The sequence below is a fragment of the Panthera uncia genome (assembly GCF_023721935.1).
Source record: "Panthera uncia isolate 11264 chromosome C1 unlocalized genomic scaffold, Puncia_PCG_1.0 HiC_scaffold_3, whole genome shotgun sequence".
Lineage (NCBI taxonomy): Eukaryota > Metazoa > Chordata > Mammalia > Carnivora > Felidae > Panthera > Panthera uncia.
The window spans coordinates 26,431,814-26,456,334 of NW_026057584.1; the positions used below are offsets into that span (position 1 = coordinate 26,431,814).

The 24,521-nt window shown below is 39.3% G+C and overlaps 1 protein-coding gene across 2 annotated transcripts in view; it reads left to right on the forward strand.

Moving 5' to 3' along the window:
• The window catches only part of ACADL (acyl-CoA dehydrogenase long chain), a 57,547-nt gene that overhangs the window by 25,662 nt on the left and 7,364 nt on the right, over positions 1 to 24,521 (forward strand). Inside the window, exons 6-9 of one of the 2 annotated variants that reach the window (XM_049614989.1) lie at positions 2,010 to 2,174; positions 2,966 to 3,067; positions 4,178 to 4,291; positions 15,241 to 15,368. In XM_049614989.1, the coding sequence (XP_049470946.1) occupies positions 2,010 to 2,174; positions 2,966 to 3,067; positions 4,178 to 4,291; positions 15,241 to 15,368 (509 nt within the window). The remainder of the gene's footprint in view (positions 1 to 2,009; positions 2,175 to 2,965; positions 3,068 to 4,177; positions 4,292 to 15,240; positions 15,369 to 24,521) is intronic. The other variant, XM_049614990.1, reaches the window with a different exon arrangement.

A 24,521-nucleotide genomic window follows, 5' to 3' on the forward strand; every position in this document is an offset into this window, starting at 1 on the left:
ATAACCTCTGTTAATATATGTCTGAGGCCGTGGATTTAGAGCTTATAGACACTAATCCCTGGACATGTGATTCAGAACAGAAAAGCGCTATTTCAGCAATTCAACTGTGCACCTACACAGATGGTCATTATTCTCTTAGAAAAATATGAAATTGGGAGACTTGAAAGGTTTTTGAGCAAGTGGTATAATGGAGCAATATTGTAGAAAAAAATACATTGGCCATGATGTATAATTTTTTTTTCTAGGAACACATTTTTCTCATTTATTCAGCAAACATCCTTGAAAGCCTTCTATATGCCAAACACTACTCTAAGCACTGATGACAGTCCCTGCCCTTGAGGAGTTCCTTGTAGAGAGAAATGTTGAGAGTCTCTGATTGTTGTGTCACTTATAACCAGGCCACCACCACGGCCTTCACTTGCTATCATGTACACAACACTAACATCATTGGCTTATTTCCCATTATTTTTATGTACAGCACTGTGGATTTGAGAAGATAAATCTTACAAAAGGGCATAGATGTTAGGTGATAGAAGTAACCGATGCCATTTTATACTCCTAGTATTTCAAAGGGATAGAGACAAGAATAGATCATTTGAATACAGTTTGATAAATGCTAAGATGGTGGTGAATTCAGAGTGCTTACAGGAGCTCTTAACCTGGCCTGGAGAATTTGGGAAGACTTTAGTCCAGAATGGTAGGATTTATCCTAGCAGCGTTGGGAAACAGCCACCCAGTGGAGGAAACAAGATTTCTGAAGACACATAGGTAAAGAAGACCTTAGAATAGAAAGGATAGCAAATAGTTCAGTGGAGTTGACCTAAGGACAGGGAATGAGAAAAATGAGATAAAAGATAAGGTTGGACTGATAAGCTAGTGCCAGTTCTTGATGAGTTTTATATGTCCTCCTAAAGGTTTACAGTTTATCCTGAGGCCTATTATGAGCTATTCAGAAATTTCAAAATATGAAAACGATATGATTAGATTGCATTGTAAAAAAGGTCTCTGAGATCATGATGAATAATAGAGGTGCAGGGACATCAGTTGTAGGAACTTAAGAAATGATGAGGCCCCGAAATAAGGTAATGGCAATAGAAGAGAAAGGAAGTGAGTGGATTCATAAAGTATTGAAATGGATTAGAGAGAATTAGAAGTCAAATTGAATATGAAGCAAGATGATAACATGATTTTTTTTTTTTTTTGGCACCATTCACTGAGATAGGAAAAATAGATTTATATTCAAGATTAGTTAAGAGTTAAGGGTAGGAAAAGATATGTTCTACCCATGAGTCATCAGGTGGACTCTCCAGAGGCAGGTAGGTATACAGGTCTGAAACTTAGCAAGAAATTTCACTTAAAGATTTGGAGTCATTAGCAGATAGATGGTAATTAAAGCCATGGAAGTGCTTGAGGTGACCCAAGAAAGGCACAGAATAAGTTAATAATTTGTGCTGGGTATATTTGTTTGATAAATAAATATCATCTGGTAATCTAATATCTCTTATTTAGTATGTTATTTTATCCCTCTTTAATCATTATCTCCTTATTGAGGCCATTTGGAAAGAAGTAGGCCATCCATCATCAAAATCAAATCCATGCCTTTGCAAAAACTGTTGTGAGAGTACAAATACTTTAATGTTGCCATTTAGAACAGATTCCTTTTTCTCATCTGCAGTTTCTTTCTAAAATATAGTTTATCATATAGTTATCATAGAGTATTTTGCTTTAATTTAGAAAAGACATAATAAGCTCTGTTCATTATTTACAGTATTAATTATGGAATGAAAATGTACTGACTTCATTCTTTGAAGCAATGGGTTGTTTTCCCTGTACTTTTTAATAACCTCATATATGAATAATCAACACTGAAGATATTTGGGTAGAGTACAAAGAGAGGCATAAAGCATGTCTTGTCTGGTTTAGTCTTCTTGAATATACTTTCCTCCCACCATGACTTAAACATCGACCTGGTTTATTGTGAAGTGTCACAGTAAATTTGGGGTTTGCAGGTATTCATCAGTAATGGGCAGCTAAGTGACATTGTGATCGTAGTGGCAATCACAAATCGTGAAGCTCACTCTCCTGCCCATGGCATTAGCCTTTTTCTGGTGGAAAATGGAATGAAAGGATTTATCAAGGGACGAAAGCTACATAAAATGGGACTAAAAGCCCAGGTAAGTCACAATATGAATTATTAATTATAAATAATTGCATGTACTCAAATATACTTTATAGAACTACATATAGCAAATCATACCTTCCTATGCCAGATTCCTAAAATATGCTTTTCAGAAAAGCAAAGAGAGGGGTGCTGGGAGGCTCAGTTGATTAAGTTTCTGACTCTTGATTTCAACTCAGGTTATGATCTCACAGTTTGTGAATTTGAGCCCTGCATCAGGCTCTGTGCTGTCAGCACGGAGCCTGGTTGGGATTCTTTCTCTCCCACTCTCTCTCTGTCCCTCCCCCACTCGTGCTTGCTCTCTACAAACAAACAAATGTTAAAAAGAAAAAAAGAAAAGAAATGGTAAGAGAGATTTATTCCATTTATCCAAATTATCTCTGTTGTTCAGCAGTGGAAGTGAATCAGCATATTTTGAATATCTGCTTCAGAAATGGCAAAATTATATGTTAATAGACCTTCTATTAAATTGATTGAAGAAAATTATGGAATAAAAGCAGAAAATATTTTTCTATTATTTGGTAATTATTTGGTAGCTTTTTCATTACCAAAAAGAAAAATGACAGTGTATTGCAGTGGGAAAGCCACAAATTTTTAGAATCAAATGGATCTGGGTTTGAATCCATGGTTTATTACCTACTAGATGTATTCATTAACTACTCCAACTTGGCTTCCAGTTTCTTTTGTTCTTGTTTTTGTTTTCTTAAATGGAAATAATAGTCACCTCATTAGAGTGTTGGGAGATTTAAGTGAGATCATTCTGTACTTAATTGTGTGATCCCTTAGGATACTGCAGAATTATTCTTTGAAGATGTACGGTTACCAGCTAGTGCCCTACTTGGAGAAGAGAATAAAGGCTTCTATCACCTCATGCAAGAACTTCCACAGGTCAGAATTATTAAATATTCCATCTTTTGATTAGTTAATAAAGTGGTATGAAATAGAACTATGTAAATTCGTGCATATAAAACTTATGACATAGCCAATCATTTGAGTAAAGTTAAAGTTGAAAAAAACCCTGACTTCTTGGGGTGCCAGGATGGCTCAGTCAGTGAAGCATCTGACTCTTAATCTCAGCTCAGATCTTGATCTCAGGGTCATGAGTTCAGGCCCCACGTTGGGCTCTGTGCTGGGTGTGGAGCCTACATAAACCAACCAACCAACCAACAAAAAACCTGAGTTTTGTAGCCTAGATAAGTAAATAACTGAACTCAAGGATATCCAATCAAAGCTTATAAATGAGTAGGAAAATTAGGTATTTTAGTTCTGTGATACCTTCTTAGAATGATTTTAGCTTCTTAGCTACAAGTCAAGAATTCTTATCTCCTTGTAAGGAAATATCAGCCAAAATATTTGGCAGGATTTTTTTTTTTTAATGATACCAGGGAATCATCATACTGAAAAGTTTTAGTCCATCATAGTTAGCTCTCACATCTGTGTTTTTGGAGTGTAGTGCCTACGTGATTGTTGAACCTCACGTGCCAGCATAGAAACATAGGTGCATTTGTCTAGTGACTGCCACAGCCTGGGCTAAATTGGGGACAAGGTTAGGAATACTGCCATGGAAATAGAACAGAATAGAAAAATCACCAGCAAGATGGATTTAAACTGACCATGGATACTAGTAGGCAGAATTTAACCTATCCACTTTAAAAGGTTGATTTCCATAGACCTATTAGAATATGCAGTGTGCAGAGATCAATAAATAAAAGTCAACAATTTCATATTTCTTTTCTCATAGATGACTGATGAAGGAATTAAATAAATTATGTATATATGTATATGTAGTAAAGACAGACATTTATAAAAATAAAGGATTTGTTTTAAAGAATTACTATGGCTATGTCCAATATTCTTATAAATCTATGGGAGCATTTTCTTATAGAATTAAGAAATAAATTAACTTTTAGGAGTTTTATAACGATTATTTATTGAATTTATTATCATCAAAATCTTGTGGAATTAGAATGATGCTTAAGACCTTATTTGGGGTTATAGGAAAGGCTACTGATTGCTGAAATGGGACTTTCAGCCAGTGAATTCATGTTCGAAGAAACCAGGAATTACGTTAGACAAAGAAAAGCTTTTGGGAAAACAGTTGCACATCTACAGGTAAGCTTATTGTCATGATTTAGTATTGAGCGACATCAGTTTCCTCATCTAAACACAAATATGGAATAACTCTCATAGAGGTGGTATTAGAATCCATTGAGGTGGATGAGACCATTGAGGGATAAAGAGTAGAGAGTAAGATAAGAAGTCCTAGGACAGAGTCCTGAGAAAAATTTAGTATTTAAAGGTGGACTAGTAGGGAAAAACCAGCAAAGACAACACAGAATGAAGGACTAGAAAGAAAAAAGCAAATCAAGCAAGTAGGGTCATAGAAGCCAAGAGAAAAGGAGATTTCAAGTAGGCAGGAGTAGGGCCACAGGTCGCTTAAAGGGAAAACAAGATGAGAATCAAGAGTGCCCATTGGACATCGCAATAGGGAGCTGATAACGGACTAGAGTGTGGTTGCACCAGGCCAGAGTAAGTAAAGGGGTAAATGGAAATGAGGAAGTAAAGATACTGATGGCACACAGCTCTTTCCTGAGTTTGGCTGTGAATGGTAGGTAGGTTACTAGGGAGTAAGAAGAGGATGGCGGGTGACAGGTAGAATCTTGGGGTCAAGTGACATATTTGTAAGATTTAAGGGTTTTTTGTTATTATTAGGATAAGAATGCTGGAAGCACTTTTTTAAAAAACTTTTTAATGTTTATTTTTAAGCGACAGAGAGAGAGCAAGCAGGAGAGGGGTAGAGAGAAAGCAAGCAGGGGAGGGGGAGAGAGAGAGGGGGACATAGAAGCTGAAGCAGGCTTCAGGCTCTGAGCTGTCAGCGCAGAGCCCGTCGTGGGGCTTGAACTCACAAACCTCAAATCATGACCTGAGGTGAAGTTGGTTAGGAGCTGACTCTTAACCAACTTGAGCCACCCAGGTGCCCCTGGGAGCATGTTTTAATACCTAGAAAAAGGATTTAGTAAAGAAAGAAAGATTGTAGATATGAAGAAGACAACTGCTATGATATTTGAGAAAGAATCAGGGTGTGGGTGCGAAAGCATATGGAAAGGTAGTCCTTCCCACCTCCACCGCAGAGGTGTTTCCTCCGTTGTAACGGGAAGAAAAGAGGAAAGAATGGGTATGGGTTCAGTCAGACACTTAGCTCTGTTGGTAGAAAATTGCAAAAGCTCTTTATGAAGACTTCCATTTTCCTTAAATAACATAGGGAAACTCAGCTCTTGAAAAAGAGGTGAGTGAAGGGGGCATGCAGGTGTCCATGGAGAGAGAGGAATATTTGAAATACCCTTTCAAAGTAAAAGACTGAACTAACTAGAGAAATATAATAAGGCTGTGAGCAGTATTGAGGACTCAGATAAGGTTAATGATTATGGGTGTATAGTGGTACCTTCTGCTTTTTTGTGTTTTAGATTTACTAGAAGGATTTAGCTGTTGATGATCACACACAGAGAAGGTGGATGATTGTTTAAGGTTTTGCAAGGAAGTTTAAGGTATTTGCCAAAAAACTCAGCGTAAGGTGGCCATAATCACTAACCATGCCAATCAAATATTAGACTCTAGTTTCTTCTTAAATGAAAGAAAAGTTTATAAACAATTTAGCCATAAAGTTGCTTCAACATTTTGCCAGCAAAAAACCTGGAGTTGGAAATCTACCTAAACAGTTTCAAGTGGAATGGCTTATGAAGGGCTTTGTGAAGGGCAAGGCGGAGATGAAACACTTTGGTAGCCTTTGAAGACCAGCTTTATGGAATTAACTTCAGTCATTTTTAAGTCCTAGCTCAGCTACTTGGATCTCCGTGGTCTAGTCAGGTTGTGTGATCTCTCTAGGAAACATTTTCTTATTTGCAAGATGTGAATGATATCCGTAGCTACCTTATAGAATTGCTGTGAGGATTAGCTGAGATAATATACACAAAGTGGTCAGAATATTGCCTGGCAAATTTAGCACTCATTACAGTTTGCTATTTTTGCCTTATGTAATGTCGTCTTCTATTTTGTTCCAATACAGGGAACCTATTCCATTGTTCATCAAAGTAACTTTTTTCCATTCTGAAAAAGCTTCTTTAGATCCTAACTTTCTTATTGGCATAACAGATCCAAAAATAGTTGTTCTGAATCTGTAAACATGAGGCACACACTTTAGAAAACATTTTAAAAAAGCAGTATGACTTGACTTTCCTAAATTGTGATTTCCTTAAGAGTAAGGATTTTAGGGTTGCCTGGGTAGCTCAGTCGGTTGAGAATCTGACTTCGGCTCAGGTCACGATCACACAGTATTGTGAGTTCAAGCCCCACATCAGGCTCTGCACTGACCCTGCGGAGTCTGCTGGGGATTCTCTTTTTCTCTCTGCCCCTCCTCAGCTTGTGCTCCGTCTCTCTCAAAATAAATAAATAAACTTAAAGGAAAAAATAATAAAAAAATTTTTAAAAAGAGTAAGGATTTTAGAGGTGCCTGGGTGGCTCAGTCAGTTAAGCATCTAATACTTGATTTGGGCTGAGGTCATGATCTTGCAGTTCAGGAGTTCGAGCCCTGGGTCAGGCTCCACACTTCAGTGCAGAGCCTGCTTGAGATTCTCTCTCTCCCTCTCTCTCTCTGCCTCTCCCCCACTCGTGTTCTCTCTCTGTCTCTCAAAACAAATAAATAAACATTTAAAAAATAGTGAGAAGAATTGACTTTATACAAAAACAGAGTGAGGATTTTATACTGTAAATTCCTTTTAATTTGCATATCATTAATTTATACCTATGAGTGATTCTCAGTGATTGCCCTCTTCCCCTCAGGCATTTAGAACCCCTCAGGAGGTGGGGTACACAGCAACTGGGGGTGTGTTTGGTATTTAGTGCTCTGGAGGCCAGTATGGTTAAATGTCCTGTAATTCAGAGATAGTTTCCTATAGCAACTAATTGTCTCACTCAAAATGCCAAGAGTCTCCCTTTGAGAAATAGTGATATACATAACTTATTCCATTTTGTTTCACTGAGCAAATATGTATTGACTGCCTTCTAAAGGTTAGATGCTGAAATGTAATTTGATAGGTGTGATTCTGAAAATACACACTATAAGCTGCTAGCAATACGAAGTGGTATTACTCTGTGACTTTCGGAACTTTACCCAAAGTGCGTTATAGGCATACCTCGGAAGTATTGCAGGTTCTGTTCCAGAATATCACAATAAAGCGATTATAATGAAATTTTTGTGTTCCCAGTGCATATAAAAGTTGTGTTTACACTATACTGTAGTCTGTTAAGTGTGCAATAGCATTATGTCTAAATGGTGTCCATACCTTTATTAAAAAATACTTTATTGCTAAAAAGTGCTAGCCATCATCTACCTTTCAGTGAGTGGTAATCTTTTGCTGATGGAGGGTCTTGCCTTCATGTTGATGGATGCTGACTGATCAGGGTGGTGGTTGCTGAAGGCTGGGTGGCTGTGCCTTTTTTAAAAGACAACAACAAAACTTGCGACATCAACTGACTCTTCCTTCAACAAACAATTTCTCTGTAGCATGCAGTGCTGTTTGATAGCATTTTATACACAGTAGAACTTCTTTCAAAATTGAAATCAATCCTCTCAAACCTGATGCTTTATCAACTAAATTTATCAACTAAATTTATGTAATATTCTGTATCTTTTGTCTTCTTTTCCACAATCTTCGCAGCATTTTCCCCAGGAGTAGTTCCATTTCAAGAAAACCACTTTTTTTTTATGCATCCATAAGAAGCAACTCCTCATCAATTAAAGTTTTATTATAAGATTGTGACAATTCAGTCGTATCCCCAGGCTCCACTTCTTTTTTTTTTTTTAAGCTTATTTCTTTTGAGAGAGAGAGAGAGAGGTGTGTGCACAAGCAGGGGAGGGGCAGAGAGAGAGAGGGAGAGAGAATCCCAAGCTGTCAACGCAGAGCCCAATGTGGGGTTCAGTCCCATGAACTGCGAGATCATGACCTGAGCCAAGATCAAGAGTTGGACACTCAACTGACTGAGCCACCCAGGCACCCGTGGGCTCCCGATTCTAATTCTCTCGCTATTCCCACAACATCCCACAGTCACTTTCTCCACTGAAGTCTTGAATCCCTCGGAGTCATCCAGGAGGGTTGGAATCAACTTCTGAAACTCCTGTTATTGTTAGTATTTCAATCTCTTCCTATGCATCATGAATGTTTTTCATGGCATCTGGAATGGTAGATTCTTTCCAGAAGGTTTTCAATTTACTTTGCCTGGATCCACTAGAGGAATCACTATCTATGACAGCTACAGCCTTATACAATGTATTTCTTAAATAATACAACTTGAAAATCAAAATTACTCCTTAATGCATGGGCTGCAGAATGGATGTTGTCTTAGCAAGCATGAAAACAGCATTAATCTCATTGTCCATCTCAGTCAGAACTCTTGGGTGACCGGGTGCATTGTCAACGAACAGTAATATTTGAAAGGAATTTTTTTCCTGAGCAGTAGATCTCAATAGTGGGCTTAAAATATGCAATAAGCCAAACACGTTGTAAATAGATGTACTGTCATCCAGACTTTATTGTTCCAGTTCTAGAGCAGAGGCACAGATTTAGCATAATTCTTAAAGGCCCTAGGATTTTCAGAATAGTAAGTGAACATTGGCTTCAACTTAAAGTCACCAGCTGCAATAGCCCCTAATAAGAAAGTCAGCTGTCCTTTGAAGCTTTGAAGCCAGGTATTGTCATCTTCCTAGCTGTGAAAGTCCTAGATGTCATCTTCTTGCATTGTAAGGCTGTTTCATCTACATTTAAAATCTGTTGTTTAGTGTGGCCACCTTTGTTAATTATCTTAGCTAGAATTTCTGGATAGCCTGCCTCAGTTTCCGCATCAGCGCTTGCTGCTTCACCTTGCACATTTACGTTATGGAGACGGCTTCTTTCCTTAAGCCTCATGAACCAACCTCTGCCAACTTCAGACTTCTTCAAGCTCCTTACCTCTCTCAGCCTTCATAGAATTGAAGAGAGTTAGGGCCTTGCTCTGGATTAGGTGTTGGCTTCAGGGGATGTTGTGGCTGGTTAGAGCTTCTATTTAGACCACTACAACTTTCTCCATATCAGCATAAGGCTTCTTCACTTTTTTATCATTCATGTGTTCACTGGAGTAGCACTTTTAATTTCCTTTAAGAACTTTTCCTTTGCATTCACAGCATGGCTAACTGGCACAAGAGGCCTGGCTTTCAGCCTATCTTGGCTTTTGACATAAGTAAGCTTAGTCGTTTCTAGCTTTTGATTTAAAGTGAGAGACGTGTGACTCTTCCTTTCATTTGGACACTTAGAAGCCAGTGTAGGGTTATTAATTGGTCTCATTTCAGTATTGTTGGGTCTCAGGGAATAAGGAGGCTCAAGGAGAAGGAGAGATGGGGAACGGCTGGCCAGTGGAGCAGTCAGAACACGCACATGTATCGATCAAATTCGCCATCTTATATGGGCGTGGTTCATGGTGCCTCAAAACGAGAAGACGAGTAACATCAAAGATCACTGATCAGGGGCGCCTGGGTGGCGCAGTCGGTTAAGCGTCCGACTTCAGCCAGGTCACGATCTCGCGGTCTGTGAGTTCGAGCCCCGCGTCAGGCTCTGGGCTGATGGCTCGGAGCCTGGAGCCTGTTTCCGATTCTGTGTCTCCCTCTCTCTCTGCCCCTCCCCCGTTCATGCTCTGTCTCTCTCTGTCCCAAAAATAAATAAAAAAAATGTTGAAAAAAAAAAAAAAAAAAGATCACTGATCACCATAACAAATATGATAGTGAAAAAGTTTGAAATACTGTGAAAATTACCAAAATACGACGCAGAGACACGTGAGCAAATGCTATTGGGAAAATGGCACCAATTGACTTGCTCCACAGATTTGCCACAGACCTTTCATTTGTAAAAAATGCAACATCTGCAAAGAGCAATAAAACAAAGTGTGCCTGTAATAGCTTTTGCTTCTGAAAACCAACCATCACCACCTCACGCCTTTGGCCCTGTTATGGACACTATAAAAAGTAAATCAAATAGGCATATTTTCCATCCCCTTGGAAATCTACATCTCCTTTTATGGAATTCATATTAAATTACAATAAAGATGACTATGATATTACCCAGGTTGTTTATAGCTCAGAACGTTAAATATGATTTGACATTTGACCATAAAGGAAATAAGAAACTGGTATAATGTTTTCCCAGAGAAGAAAAAAGTCTGTAATATGTGTATTTGACTAATATTTACTAAATAAATACATACACTTTGACAGCAAAAAGAGAGAATATAGTTTTAATCTTTTTCAAAGCGAGCGCTATTTTATGAAGCACTACCGTCTTTCAAAGGGAGTTTACCAAACTGTCACTAGGTGGCAGTAGTATCACTTCCACCAGTGTACTACGTTACCTGTAGTCTGGTTTTTCAAGTAAATTTATTATGTTCTCAGATTTCTGGGATATTTCTTCTAATCTTTCTGCTGTACTGAAATAAAGATCTTTGAATGTTTTCATAGTCAATCTAGGAATGTATTCAAAGAAGATGAATGACCAATATATGGTTACACCTCCTATTCTAGAGCTTGGTACACTATTGTTCCAGTTATTAATATGAAATAGAAGACCTTTAAATGTTGTATTATACTCAGCCAAATGTCATTTTACAATCATTTAACTATTCAGTTTCCTTTATCTTTGTTATGCTTGAATTTTGAACATTTGGGGCCTTTCTGACCATTTCGGTGCATTTCACAAAAAAATCATTTTCTTTGTAGAATGGAGACCTAACCATACTTAAGTTGCAATTATTATAAGATTTTTATTCCTTTTCATCCATTCAAATATGGAGATATTTGATGTCAAATCTTATGATTTTTCCATGGAATAGATAATAAAATGGTAAAATTCAGTTATTAAATAATGATAATGACTGATTTGTTACATTGTTCCCATGTACTAGACACTGTGCTAAATGGATTATCTTGTTTTTTTCTTCACAACTCTCTTTATAAGCATTCTTTTTACCTTCATTTTACAGATAAAGAGATTGAGGCATGGAGAGGTTAAGCAAGTTTCCCAAGATTACACAGACATTATAGCTCTGAAAACTACACTTTTTTTTTAAATCTTTTCTTAAATTTTAATGTTTATTTTTTAGGTTTATTTATTTATTTTGAGAGAGACAGAGACAGCGTGAGTGGGGGAAGGGCAGAGAGAGAGGGAGACAGAATCCCAAGCAAGCTCCCTGCTGTCGGCGCAGATCCCAACGATGAGGGGCTCGAACTCACAAACCTGGAAGATCATGACCTGAGACAAAACCAAGAGTCAGATGCTTAACCGACTGAACCACCCAGACACCTCAAATGTTTATTTTTGAGAGAGAGAGAGAGAGAGAGAGAGAGAGACAAAGCACAAGCTGGGAAGGGGCAGAGGAGATGGAGACACAGAATCTGAAGCAGATTCCAGGTTCCGAGCTGTCAGTACAGAGCCCGACACGGGGCTGGGACCCAGGAACCCTGAGATCGTGACCTGAGCCGATGCTGGACGCTTAACTGACTGAGCCACTCAGGCGGTCCTGGAACGTACACTCTTAACTCCTATCCTAGTTTTACTACCCAGAAATTGAAAGTAGATAGACCTTTTTTCTTTCCTCACTTCCCTCACCCATGGGCGATGAAGTGAAAATGTAATGTTCTTTTCTAAGACAAACTTTAGTTATTTCCTGTGTGGGATGTGCTCTTGAGTCTAAGGGCACAGAATATTATGAAAAGGATAGGAGAGGAAAAAAAAATGATACTTCTTCCTTACATTCCTCCAAAATGTAATTATCCTGTTCTTAAGACCTTGAGTATGGGGTTAATTATAAAATTAGGTAGCAAACCGAAGATGTTATATTTTATATTTGAATCATAATATATTACAGTACAATTAACAGTATTGTTTAAATGGAATATGGGCTGAATAACCTCTCCAAAGTGTATTCCAATTCTATAATTCCATGATTCTGAGAATAATGTCATTCAGAACTCTGAAAGAGACTTGATCTGATGCACTTAGTAAGTTTTGAGGAATTTTTTTTAAATGCTAGCTGTAGTATTATCTATTAGCGATTAGTAATGAATGTTTAAAAGTAGTGTTACAAGTGTTGATCATTCACAAAAAACACCTTGCTAATAATGTGTGGTACAATTATTAGCCACCACCCATTACACAATAATTTCTGAAAGCTAGATACAATGTCTGTGGTGAAGAACCCAGACAAATTTTATATAGTAACACCCAATGTGATGCCAAGAATATGCAAATATAATCTGTTTATCCCCAGAGAGTAAATTATGTACTCTTGGAGGCATTAATTTCTTCAAACCTGTGGACCTCACTAAGCGAATTAAAGAAAGAGTTCTTTAACGCCTGGGTGGCTCAGTCAGCTAAGTGTTCAACTTTGCCTCAGGTCATGATCTTATGATTCCTGGGTTCCAGCCCTGCATTGGGATCTGTGCTGACAGCTCGAAGCCTGGAGCCTGCTTCAGATTCTGTGTCTCCCTCTCTCTGTCTCTCTGCCCCTCCCCCGCTCACTCTCTGTCTCTGTCTCTCTCTCAAAATAGGTAAACATTAAACAATTTTTTTTTTCATTTTTCTTTTAAAAGAAAGAGTTCTAAATGAGCCCATCCTGGTCTAAAATTTAACTTCAGCTTCTGGAAGCTCCCAGAATTCCCAGAAAAACAGCTCTCATGGAAGGGAATTGGGCTTAGAGATCTTGATTCCTTCATACTGTAAATAGTACATAAATTTTCAAGTGTGCCATCACAATAGGGAGAGGACAAAACTATCTGGACACTTGTCAGATTCTCCCTTATCTTCCAAATGAAGTATAATGGTTGGTGTCCTTGAACGAAGCCAGGAGTCGATTCAGAGGGAATATATACTCATCTGTTTTCAATGTATAGAATATTTCCCCACTTTTTTTTTCTTGTTCTTTCTCTAGATTTTCTATGAGTAATCTTGGCAGAGGTGGGAAACTCTTTGCTGATTTATTGTGTAGAGATTTGGCCTAATTAAATATAAATGGATAGAAAGGGAGATAGACAATGTAAGGAAAGAGTGAGAGGGGAAGAAAGTTTTGATGTGACCCAGCATGTTCTGAATTAGAGGCCAGGATACAGAGGTGGAAAATGTGTGGCATCAGCCATCCTACTGTTTGGTTTTAGAACCATTAGGTGCCAGCTATATTGTCTGTTTCTAGAACAGGATGGAATAAAGCCAAGGGAAAGGCAGTCAATTGGGTTTTTCATTAGTATGGTAGTTATATTGATAGACCTCTGAGGAATCTGTCCCTCAGAGTTCCTACTCCTCCTGACACCCTGGTTTTGCCTGGTCCACGGTCTTATTATATTCCTTTTCTAGAAATGGAAAGTTCCCAAACTGTCCCCACTACAATGATGTTGAAAGGTTCAGTTTTGTGGTTTGAGAATTGCTATAACCAGTACGAATGGCAGGCAGGGCCAGCATCCTCATGAGAATCTGGTCCCTGAAGCCTTCCTATTAGGAACTCAATCTTGGTTTTGAACTTGCCAGTACATAGGTGGGGCATATTAATGTCTTGTTTGAGTTGAACTGTGCAACCTTTTTCACTAACTTCCATGCTTTTTTTTAGCCACAGTGAAGGTCTCACTTATAAATCCTATAGCGGAATGATCAAAACTCTGTTTCTGCCTGTATTTTCATAAGGAAGGGAAAGCCAGCTGACCAGTCCTGGGCCTTGAACTTGAGAGGTCAACTAGAATGGGGTGTATTTTGGGGAGTTACTCAAAGTGGAAAGCCAATATGTCAAAATCAAGTCAGTTTCCTGAAGGAGGTTCAAAAGTTGGTGCCGAAGAGACCAAATGTAAACTCAGAATTTAAGGTGTGGGAGCCAAGAATCTGGAATGTAAAAATATTTGATTGAAATGAAAGCAGTCAAGAACACTTGAGAATAGTCTAGATAGAATGATTTCCAAGGCTGCTATAGGTTGTCTGTGGCTGGCAAGAGAAAGTATAATATGTTGACGTTGTTGACCATTCCAGACCATTCAGTTCAAGTTAGAGACTAGCTATTGAGGGGGGTCAGTGGGGGAGGGTGGAGAGAGGTGGAAGAGGCTGAAGGATACGACTTTGATCTCTTGAGTGCTGATGTCATTCTTCTACTGCATTCTATAGATCTAGATTAACTACTTCCCAATATAAAATAATGTTTAATTAATGTTTTTAATGTTGTCTTTCCAGCTTGTTACTTTGTTATTTTACTCTAGAACAAAGAATCAGAATAGAGATATATATATACTTAATTAAAAAAATATGTATACTTAAAAAAAAAAAGGATGGGGGGTGCCTGGGTGGCTCAGTCAGTTGAGCAACCCACTCTTGATTTTGACTCAGGCAATGATCCCAGGGTCGTGGGATGGAGCCCTGAGTCAGGCTGTATGCTGAGCATGGAACTTGCTTAAGATTCTCTCTCTCTCTCCCTCTGTCTCTTTCTCTGCCCCTCTCCTCAGTTCTCTCTCACTCTCTAAAATAGAAGAGAGACAGAGAGAGAGACAGAGAGAGAGAGAGAGAGAGAGAGAGAGAGAGAAATTCTTCATGGTTTTAGATTCCAGAGGAAAATGTGTTTTTAACAGCTGTACTTAAAGGACTATACCACAAGATGGTGCTCACCTATTAAAGTCATGCTGGTTTTCAGGCAGTTTCCCTAAATGGTCTAAACTTTTTAATCTAAAACATGAGATGTTATTTATCATTTATCTTTTTTTTTTTTTTTTTCCATCTTCTAGTACAACTTTCCTTAGTGGTGATGAGTATTGTGGGTTTTAAATTTAAGCCATTTAGTTAATATTTGCCTCTTTTGGAGAGTAAAAAAACAAACAAACAAACAAACAAACAGTAATTCCACTTTTGTTTTGCTCTAAAGGTCTTTTATTATATAATTTTAGATATGCTAGGTGACTAAAAATGTGCTCTTTTAGTATGCTCACTTTTTTTCCCCCTTTCATTTCTTTTAAACTCAAGACAGTGCAGCATAAGCTGGCAGAATTAAAAACACACATTTGTGTAACCAGAGCTTTTGTGGACAACTGTCTCCAGCTGCATGAAAAGAAACGTCTGGACTCTGCCACTGCTGCCATGGCGAAATATTGGTATGCGTGCCTCAGTAATTAAAATGTGGTGTTTGCATAGACTGTTATGGAATTCTTCCAACTTTAAACTCAATCTTGAGGGTCTTAAAAGAAGAAGGCTGTGAAAATGAAAACTAACAGTAGGAACCAACTTTTTAAAAAACGCTGAAAGGCCCCATTAAGCCTATTTATAGTATGCTAAAAATTACTCAAGTTGATTTAACTTTTAGCTTGCAATTGAGAATAAGATATTGCGGCGCCTGGGTGGCTCAGTCAGTTAAGAGTCTGACTTCGGCTCAGGTCATGATCTCAAGGTTTGAGAGTTCGAGCCCTGCATTGGGCTCTCTGCTGTCACCACAGAGGTACCTTTGGATCCTCTGTTCCCTTCTCTCTCTGCCTCTCCCCAACTCCACACACGCTTTCTGAACTTTGTCTCTCTGTCTCTCTCTTTCTCTCTCTCTCTCTCTCAGAAATAGATAAACATTTGGGGCCTCTAGGTGGCTCAGGCAGTTAATGGCTCAGGTCATGATCTCATAGTTCGTGAGTTTGAGCCCCACATCAGGCCCTGTGCTGACAGCTCAGAGCCTGGAGCCTGCTTCAGATTCTGTGTCTCCCTCTCTCTCTGCCCCTCCCCCACTAATGCGTGCATGCTCTCTCTCTTTTTCTCTCTCAAATATAAATAAACATTAAAATAAATAAACATTTAAAAAAGAGAGTAAGATATTAAGGTATTGAAGTAGGATGACTGATTAACTCATTCAAGTAGTAGTTTAATTTCAAATTATCTGATGAGTGGCAGTATAGTGAGACCACAAAAGAACAGCACCACTTAGAGTCCTGAGATTGAATCCCAATTCTTTCATTAAATAACTATAATTAAATTTAATTCTCCCTGGGTTGGGGCATCTGGCTGACCATTCGGTTAAGTGTCCAACTTTTAATTCTGGCTCAGGTCATGATCTTACGGTTCATGAGTTTGAGCCCCGAGTTGGGCTCTGTGCTGACAGTTTGGAGCCTGCTTGGAATCCTCACTCTCCCTCTCTCTCTGCCCCTCCTCTTCTTGTGCGCTCTCTCTCTCTCTCTCTCAAAATAAATAAATGCACTTAAAAATATTAACAATTCTCTCTGGACCAACATTTTGATATCTCTGAAATGAGTAGATTAGACTCCATTTTTTATTTTAAAATGTGTCCAGATCTAAGAAAAATTTCTGAAAAATTGATTATCCAATCAGAAGTTGCACATGCTCTATTAAGTGAAAGGGAAAGTGTCCTATTAAATTTGGAAAGAACTTTCATTTGTATTAAAGATGACTAGCAATTGTATTAAAGATGAGTTAATTGAAAAGAGACTCCTATAAGGCCTTTGTGTATTTTAAGATGCAAGAACATAGTTTTTTTTTTTTTTTAATTTTTTATTTTTTAATATATGAAATTTACTGTCAAATTGGTTTCCATACAACACCCAGTGCTCATCCCAAAAGGTGCCCTCCTCAATACCCATCACCCACCCTGCCCTCCCTCCCACCCCCCATCAACCCTCAATTTGTTCTCAGTTTTTAACAGTCTCTTATGCTTTGGCTCTCTCCCCCTCTAACCTCTTTTTTTTTTTTTTTTTTTCCTTCCCCTCCCCCATGGGTTTCTGTTATGTTTCTCAGGATCCACATAAGAGTGAAACCATATGGTATCTGTCTTTCTCTGTATGGCTTATTTCACTCAGCATCACACTCTCCAGTTCCATCCACGTTGCTACAAAAGGCCATATTTCATTTTTTCTCATTGCCACATAGTATTCCATTGTGTATATAAACCACAATTTCTTTATCCATTCATCAGTTGATGGACATTTAGGCTCTTTCCATAATTTGGCTATTGTTGAGAGTGCCGCTATAAACATTGGGGTACAGGTGCCCCTATGCATCAGTACTCCTGTATCCCTTGGATAAATTCCTAGCAGTGCTATTGCTGGGTCATAGGGTAGGTCTATTTTTAATTTTCTGAGGAACCTCCACACTGCTTTCCAGAGCGGCTGCACCAATTTGCATTCCCACCAACAGTGCAAGAGGGTTCCTGTTTCTCCACATCCTCTCCAGCATCTATAGTCTCCTGATTTCTTCATTTTGGCCACTCTGACTGGTGTGAGGTGATATCTGAGTGTGGTTTTGATTTGTATTTCCCTGATAAGGAGCGACGTTGAACATCTTTTCATGTGCCTGTTGGCCATCCGGATGTCTTCTTTAGAGAAGTGTCTATTCATGTTTTCTGCCCATTTCTTCACTGGGTTATTTGTTTTTCGGGTGTGGGGTTTGATGAGCTCTTTATAGATTTTGGATACTAGCCCTTTGTCCGATGTGTCATTTGCAAATATCTTTTCCCATTCCGTTGGTTGCCTTTTAGTTTTGTTGGTTGTTTCCTTTGCTGTGCAGAAGCTTTTTATCTTCATAAGGTCCCAGTAATTCACTTTTGCTCTTAATTCCCTTGCCTTTGGGGATGTGCTGAGTAAGAGATTGCTACGGCTGAGGTCAGAGAGGTCTTTTCCTGCTTTCTCCTCTAAGGTTTTGATGGTTTCCTGTCTCACATTCAGGTCCTTTATCCATTTTGAGTTTATTTTTGTGAATGGTGTGAGAAAGTGGTCTAGTTTCAACCTTCTGCATGTTGCTGTCCAGTTCTCCCAGCACCATTTGTTAAAGAGACTGTCTTTTTTCCATTGGATGTTCTTTCCTGCTTTGTCAAAGATGAGTTGGCCATACGTTTGTGGGTCTAGTTCTGGGGTTTCTATTCTATTCCATTGGTCTATGTGTCTGTTTTTATGCCAATACCATGCTGACTTGATGATGACAGCTTTGTAGTAGAGGCTAAAGTCTGGGATTGTGATGCCTCCTGCTTTGGTCTTCTTCTTCAAAATTACTTTGGCTATTCGGGGCCTTTTGTGGTTCCATATGAATTTTAGGATTGCTTGTTCTAGTTTCGAGAAGAATGCTGGTGCAATTTTGATTGGGATTGCATTGAATGTGTAGATAGCTTTGGGTAGTATTGACATTTTGACAATGTTTATTCTTCCAATCCATGAGCAGGGAATGTCTTTCCATTTCTTTATATCTTCTTCAATTACCTGCATAAGCTTTCTATAGTTTTCAGCATACAGATCTTTTACATCTTTGGTTAGATTTATTCCTAGGTATTTTATGCTTCTTGGTGCAATTGTGAATGGGATCAGTTTCTTCATTTGTCTTTCTGTTGCTTCATTGTTAGTGTATAAGAATGCAACTGATTTCTGCACATTGATTTTGTATCTGCAACTTTGCTGAATTCATGTATCAGTTCTAGCAGACTTTTGGTGGAGTCTATCGGATTTTCCATGTATAATATCATGTCATCTGCAAAAAGCGAAAGCTTGACTTCGTCTTTGCCAATTTTGATGCCTTTGATTTCCCTTTGTTGTCTGATTGCTGATGCTAGAACTTCCAGCACTATATTGAACAACAGCGGTGACAGTGGGCATCCCTGTCGTTTTCCTGATCTCAGGGAAAAAGCTCTCAGTTTTTCCCCGTTGAGGATGATGTTAGCTGTGGGCTTTTCATAAATGGCCTTTATGATCTTTAAGTATGTTCCTTCTATCCCGACTTTCTCAAGGGTTTTTATTAAGAAAGGGTGCTGGATTTTGTCAAAGGCCTTTTCTGCATCGATTGACAGGATCATATGGTTCTTCTCTTTTTTTTTTGTTAATGTGATGTATCACATTGATCGATTTGCGAATGTTGAACCAGCCCTGCATCCCAGGAATGAATCCCACTTGATCATGGTGAATAATTCTTTTTATATGCTGTTGAATTCGATTTGCTAGTATCTTATTAAGAATTTTTGCATCCATATTCATCAGGGATATTGGCCTGTAGTTCTCTTTTTTTACTGGGTCTCTGTCTGGTTTAGGAATCAAAGTAATACTGGCTTCATAGAATGAGTCTGGAAGTTTTCCTTCCCTTTCTATTTCTTGGAATAGCTTGAGAAGGATAGGTATTATCTCTGCTTTAAATGTCTGGTAGAACTCCCCTGGGAAGCCATCTGGTCCTGGACTCTTATTTGTTGGGAGATTTTTGATAACCGATTCAATTTCTTCGCTGGTGATGGGTCTGTTCAAGCTTTCTATTTCCTCCTGATTGAGTTTTGGAAGAGTGTGGGTGTTTAGAAATTTGTCCATTTCTTCCAGGTTGTCCAATTTGCTGGCATATAATTTTTCATAGTATTCCCTGATAATTGTTTGTATCTCTGAGGGATTGGTTGTAATCATTCCATTTTCATTCATGATTTTATCTATTTGGGTCATCTCCCTTTTCTTTTTGAGAAGCCTGGCTAGAGGTTTGTCAATTTTGTTTATTTTTTCAAAAAACCAACTCTTGGTTTCGTTGATCTGCTCTACAGTTTTTTTAGATTCTATATGGTTTATTTCTGCTCTGATCTTTATTATTTCTCTTCTTCTGCTGGGTTTAGGCTGCCTTTGCTGTTCTGCTTCTATTTCCTTTAGGTGTGCTGTTAGATTTTGTATTTGGGATTTTTCTTGTTTCTTGAGATAGGCCTGGATTGCAATGTATTTTCCTCTCAGGACTGCCTTCGCTGCATCCCAAAGCGTTTGGATTGTTGTATTTTCATTTTCGTTTGTTTCCATGTATATTTTAATTTCTTCTCTAATTGCCTGGTTGACCCACTCATTCGTTAGTAGGGTGTTCTTTAACCTCCATGCTTTTGGAGGTTTTCCAGACTTTTTCCTGTGGTTGATTTCAAGCTTCATAGCATTGTGGTCTGAAAGTATGCATGGTATAATTTCAATTCTTGTAAACTTATGAAGGGCTGTTTTGTGACCCAGTATATGATCTATCTTGGAGAATGTTCCATGTGCACTCGAGAAGAAAGTATATTCTGTTGCTTTGGGATGCAGAGTTCTAAATACATCTGTCAAGTCCATCTGATCCAATGTATCATTCAGGGCCCTTGTTTCTTTATTGACTGTGTGTCTAGATGATCTATCCATTTCTGTAAGTGGGGTGTTAAAGTCCCCTGCAATGACCACATTCTTATCAATAAGGTTGCTTATGTTTATGAGTAATTGTTTTATATATCTGGGGGCTTGGGTATTTGGCGCATAGACATTTATAATAGTTAGCTCTTCCTGGTGGATAGACCCTGTGATTATTATATAATGCCCTTCTTCATCTCTTGTTACAGCCTTTAATTTAAAGTCTAGTTTGTCTGATATAAGTATGGCTACTCCAGCTTTCTTTTGGCTTCCAGGAGCATGATAAATAGTTCTCCATCCCCTCACTCTCAATCTAAAGGTGTCCTCAGATCTAAAATGAGTCTCTTGTAGACAGCAAATAGATGGGTCTTGTTTTTTTGTCCATTCTGATACCCTATGTCTTTTAGTTGGCGCATTTAATCCATTTACATTCAGTGTTATTATAGAAAGATATGGGTTTAGAGTCATTGTGATGTCTGTATGTTTTATGCTTGTAGTGATGTCTCTGGTACTTTGTCTCACAGGATCCCCCTTAGGATCTCTTGTAGGGCTGGTTTCGTGGTGACAAATTCCTTCAGTTTTTGTTTGTTTGGGAAGACCTTTATCTCTCCTTCTATTCTAAATGACAGACTTGCTGGATAAAGGATTCTCGGCTGCATATTTTTTCTGTTTAGCACACTGTAGATATCGTGCCAAGCCTTTCTGGCCTGCCAAGTTTCAAAGGAAAGATCAGTCACGAGTCTTATAGGTCTCCCGTTATAAGTGAGGGCACGTTTATCCCTTGCTGCTTTCAGAATTTTCTCTTTATCCTTGTATTTTGCCAGTTTCACTATGATATGTCGTGCAGAAGATCGATTCAAGTTACGTCTGAAGGGAGTTCTCTGTGCCTCTTGGATTTCAATGCCTTTTTCCTTCCCCAGTTCAGGGAAGTTCTCAGCTATAATTTGTTCAAGTACCCCTTCAGCACCTTTCCCTCTCTCTTCCTCCTCTGGGATACCAATTATGCGTATATTATTTTTTTTTTAGTGTATCACTTAGTTCTCTAATTTTCCCCTCATACTCCTGGATTTTTTTATCTCTCTTTCTTTCAGCTTCCTCTTTCTCCATAACTTTATCTTCTAGTTCACCTATTCTCTCCTCTGCCTCTTCAAGCCGAGCCATCGTGGATTCCATTTTGTTTTGCATTTCGTTTAAAGCGTTTTTCAACTCCTCGTGACTGTTCCTTAGTCCCTCGATCTTTGTGGCAAGAGATTCTCTGCTGTCCTGTATACTGTTTTCAAGCCCAGCGATTAATTTTATGACTATTATTCTAAATTCACTTTCTGTTATATTATTTAAATCCTTTTTGATCAGTTCATTAGCTGTTGTTATTTCCTGGAGATTCTTCTGAGGGGAATTCTTCCGTTTGGTCATTTTGGAGAGTCCCTTGCGTGGTGAGGACCTGCAGTGCACTTCCCCTGTGCTGTGGTGTATAACTGGAGTTAGTGGGCGGGGCCGCAGTCCGACCCGATGTCTGCCCCCAGCCCACTGCTGGGGCCACAGTCAGACTGGTGTGTGCCTTCTCTTCCCCTCTCCTAGGGGCGGGATTCACTGTGGGGTGGCGTGTCCTGTCTGGGCTACTTGCACACTGCCAGGCTTGTGTTGCTGGGGATCTGGCGTATTAGCTGGGGTGGGTAGGCAAGGTGCACGGGGGGTGGAGGGGCAGGCTTAGCTCGCTTCTCCTTAGGTGATCCACTCCAGGAGGAGCCCTGTGGCAGCGGGAGGGAGTCAGATCCGTTGCCGGAGGTTTGGCTCCGCAGAAGCACAGAGTTGGGTGTTTGCGCGGAGCGAGCAAGTTCCCTGGCAGGAACTGGTTCCCTTTGGGATTTTGGCTGGGGGAGGGGCGGGGGAGATGGCGCTGGCGCCTTTGTTCCCCGCCAAGCTGAGCTCTGCCGTCCGGGGGCTCAGCAGCTCTCCCTCCCTTTGTCCTCCAGCCTTCCCGCTTTCCGAGCGGAGCTGTTAACTTATGACCTCCCAGACGCTAAGTCGCGCTTGCTGTCGGAACACAGTCCGCCCGGCCCCTCCGCTTTTGCCAGACAGACTCGGTGGCTCCGCTTGGCCGGCGAGCCGCCCCTCCGCCCCGGCTCCCTCCCGCCAGTCCGTGGAGCGCGCCCCGCCTCGCCGCCCTTCCTACCCTCTTCCGTGGGCCTCTCGTCTGCGCTTGACTCCGGAGACTCCCTTCTGCTAATCCTCTGGCGGTTTTCTGGGTTCTTTAGGCAGGTGTAGGTGGAATCTAAGTGATCGGCAGGACGCGTTGTGAGCCCCGCGTCCTCCTACGCCGCCATCTTCCGGAACCTCTCAAGAACATAGTTTAAATCAGATACTGAAAATGGGTTTGGTTTCCTCTGTTTTAAAAACAAACATTCTCATATCTCATTAGCCCAAAAATAACTTAGAAGAAAATTCCTGTCATTATTCATTAACCTGTGTTCAGTTCAGTCAGAACTAGAGTGGAGAAGTATGCAGAATAGTTCTTTATGAAATGATTCCAAAATAATAAAACTGCCAGGTTGGAACTGATGTGGAATTACTGGGAACTTCTTTTAGGGGGAGATATTTTACATGTACATTTATAGCAAATCCTGTGACTAGTTAGAAAAGTGTAAAAATTTTTTAGGTAAGGTATTTTTAGAAAAAAATATTCAGATAGCTATTAACCTCATTGTTCTTAAAAACACCAAGTTTATAGACATACTGTTACTTCACATTGAAGGAGAGGAAGCAGCTAGTTATACCCAGTGAATATTTCACTAAAATACTTGCAAAATACAAAAATTTATAGAATTCCAAATATTGTTGCCTCCTGAGTCTTACCTGTTAATCATTATATTGTTGCTGTACTTTTTAGAAACATCCTCACCTGTCTTATGGCTTGAGTTAAAAGTTATTTTATTTTTTTCCCAAATTTTTATTTAAATTCTAATTAGTTAACATATAGTATAATGTTGATTGCAGGAGTATAATTTAGTGATTTATCACGTACATGTAACACCCAGTGTTCATGATAACAAATGCCCTCCTTAATACCTATCAGCCATTTAACCCATCCCCTACCCACCACCCTCCATCGATCCCTGAGTTTGTTCTCTATCATGAAGAGTCTCTTATGGTTCGCTTCCCTCTCTCTCTCTCTTTTTTCCCCCCTTCCCATATGTATATCTGTTTCCCACATGTATCTAAATTCCACATAAGAGTGAAATCATATGGTGTTTGTCTTTCTCTGACTGACTTATTTCGCTTAGCATAATACTCTCTAGCTCCATCCACGTTGTTGCAAATGGCAAGATTTCATTATTTTTAATGGCTGAGTAATAGTCCATTATATAAATATACTACATCTTTATCATTCATCAATCAATGGACACTTGGCTCTTTCCATGGTTTGGCTATTGCTGAGAGTTAAAAATTATTTAAAATAGGCAAATGTGTCTATGCTTACTTTTGCTTTAGGTTTCCCATTATTGAAAAATACTTTTAGGGGAGCCTGGCTGGCTCAGTCAGTAGAGCATGCAACTCCTGATCTTAGGGTCATGAGCTCAAGTCCCATGTTGTGGGCAGAGGTTAAAAAAAAAAAAAAAGAAAAAGGAGGGGCACCTGGGTGGCTCAGTCGGTTAAGTGCCAGACTTCAGCTCAGGTCATGATGTCACGATTTGTGGGCTCAAGCCCCACATTTGGCTCTGTGCTGACAGCTCAGAGCCTGGAGCCTGCTTTGGATTCTGTGTCTCCCTCTCTCTCTGCCCCTCCCCAACTCACACTATGTCTGTCTCTCAAAAATAAATAAATAAACATAAAAAAAAATTTTTTTTAAGGGAAAAATGAGATGCCTGGGTGGCTCATTTGGTTGAGTGTCCGATTTTGGCCCAGGTCATGATCTCACAGTTCGTGGGTTTGAGCCCCATGTCGGGCTTTGTGCTGACAGCGTGGAGCCTGCTTCAGATTCTGTGTCTCCCTCTTTCTCTGCCCCTTTTCTGCTTGCTCTCTCTCTCTCTCTCAAAACTAAATAAACATGAAAAGGAATCTCTAATTAAAAAAGAAAAAAAAGAAAAATGGGGTGAAAAGAATTTTGAACTTATATTTTTATGTTGAGATGAATAAAATCCCTACCAGTTATCTTATGAATTTTAA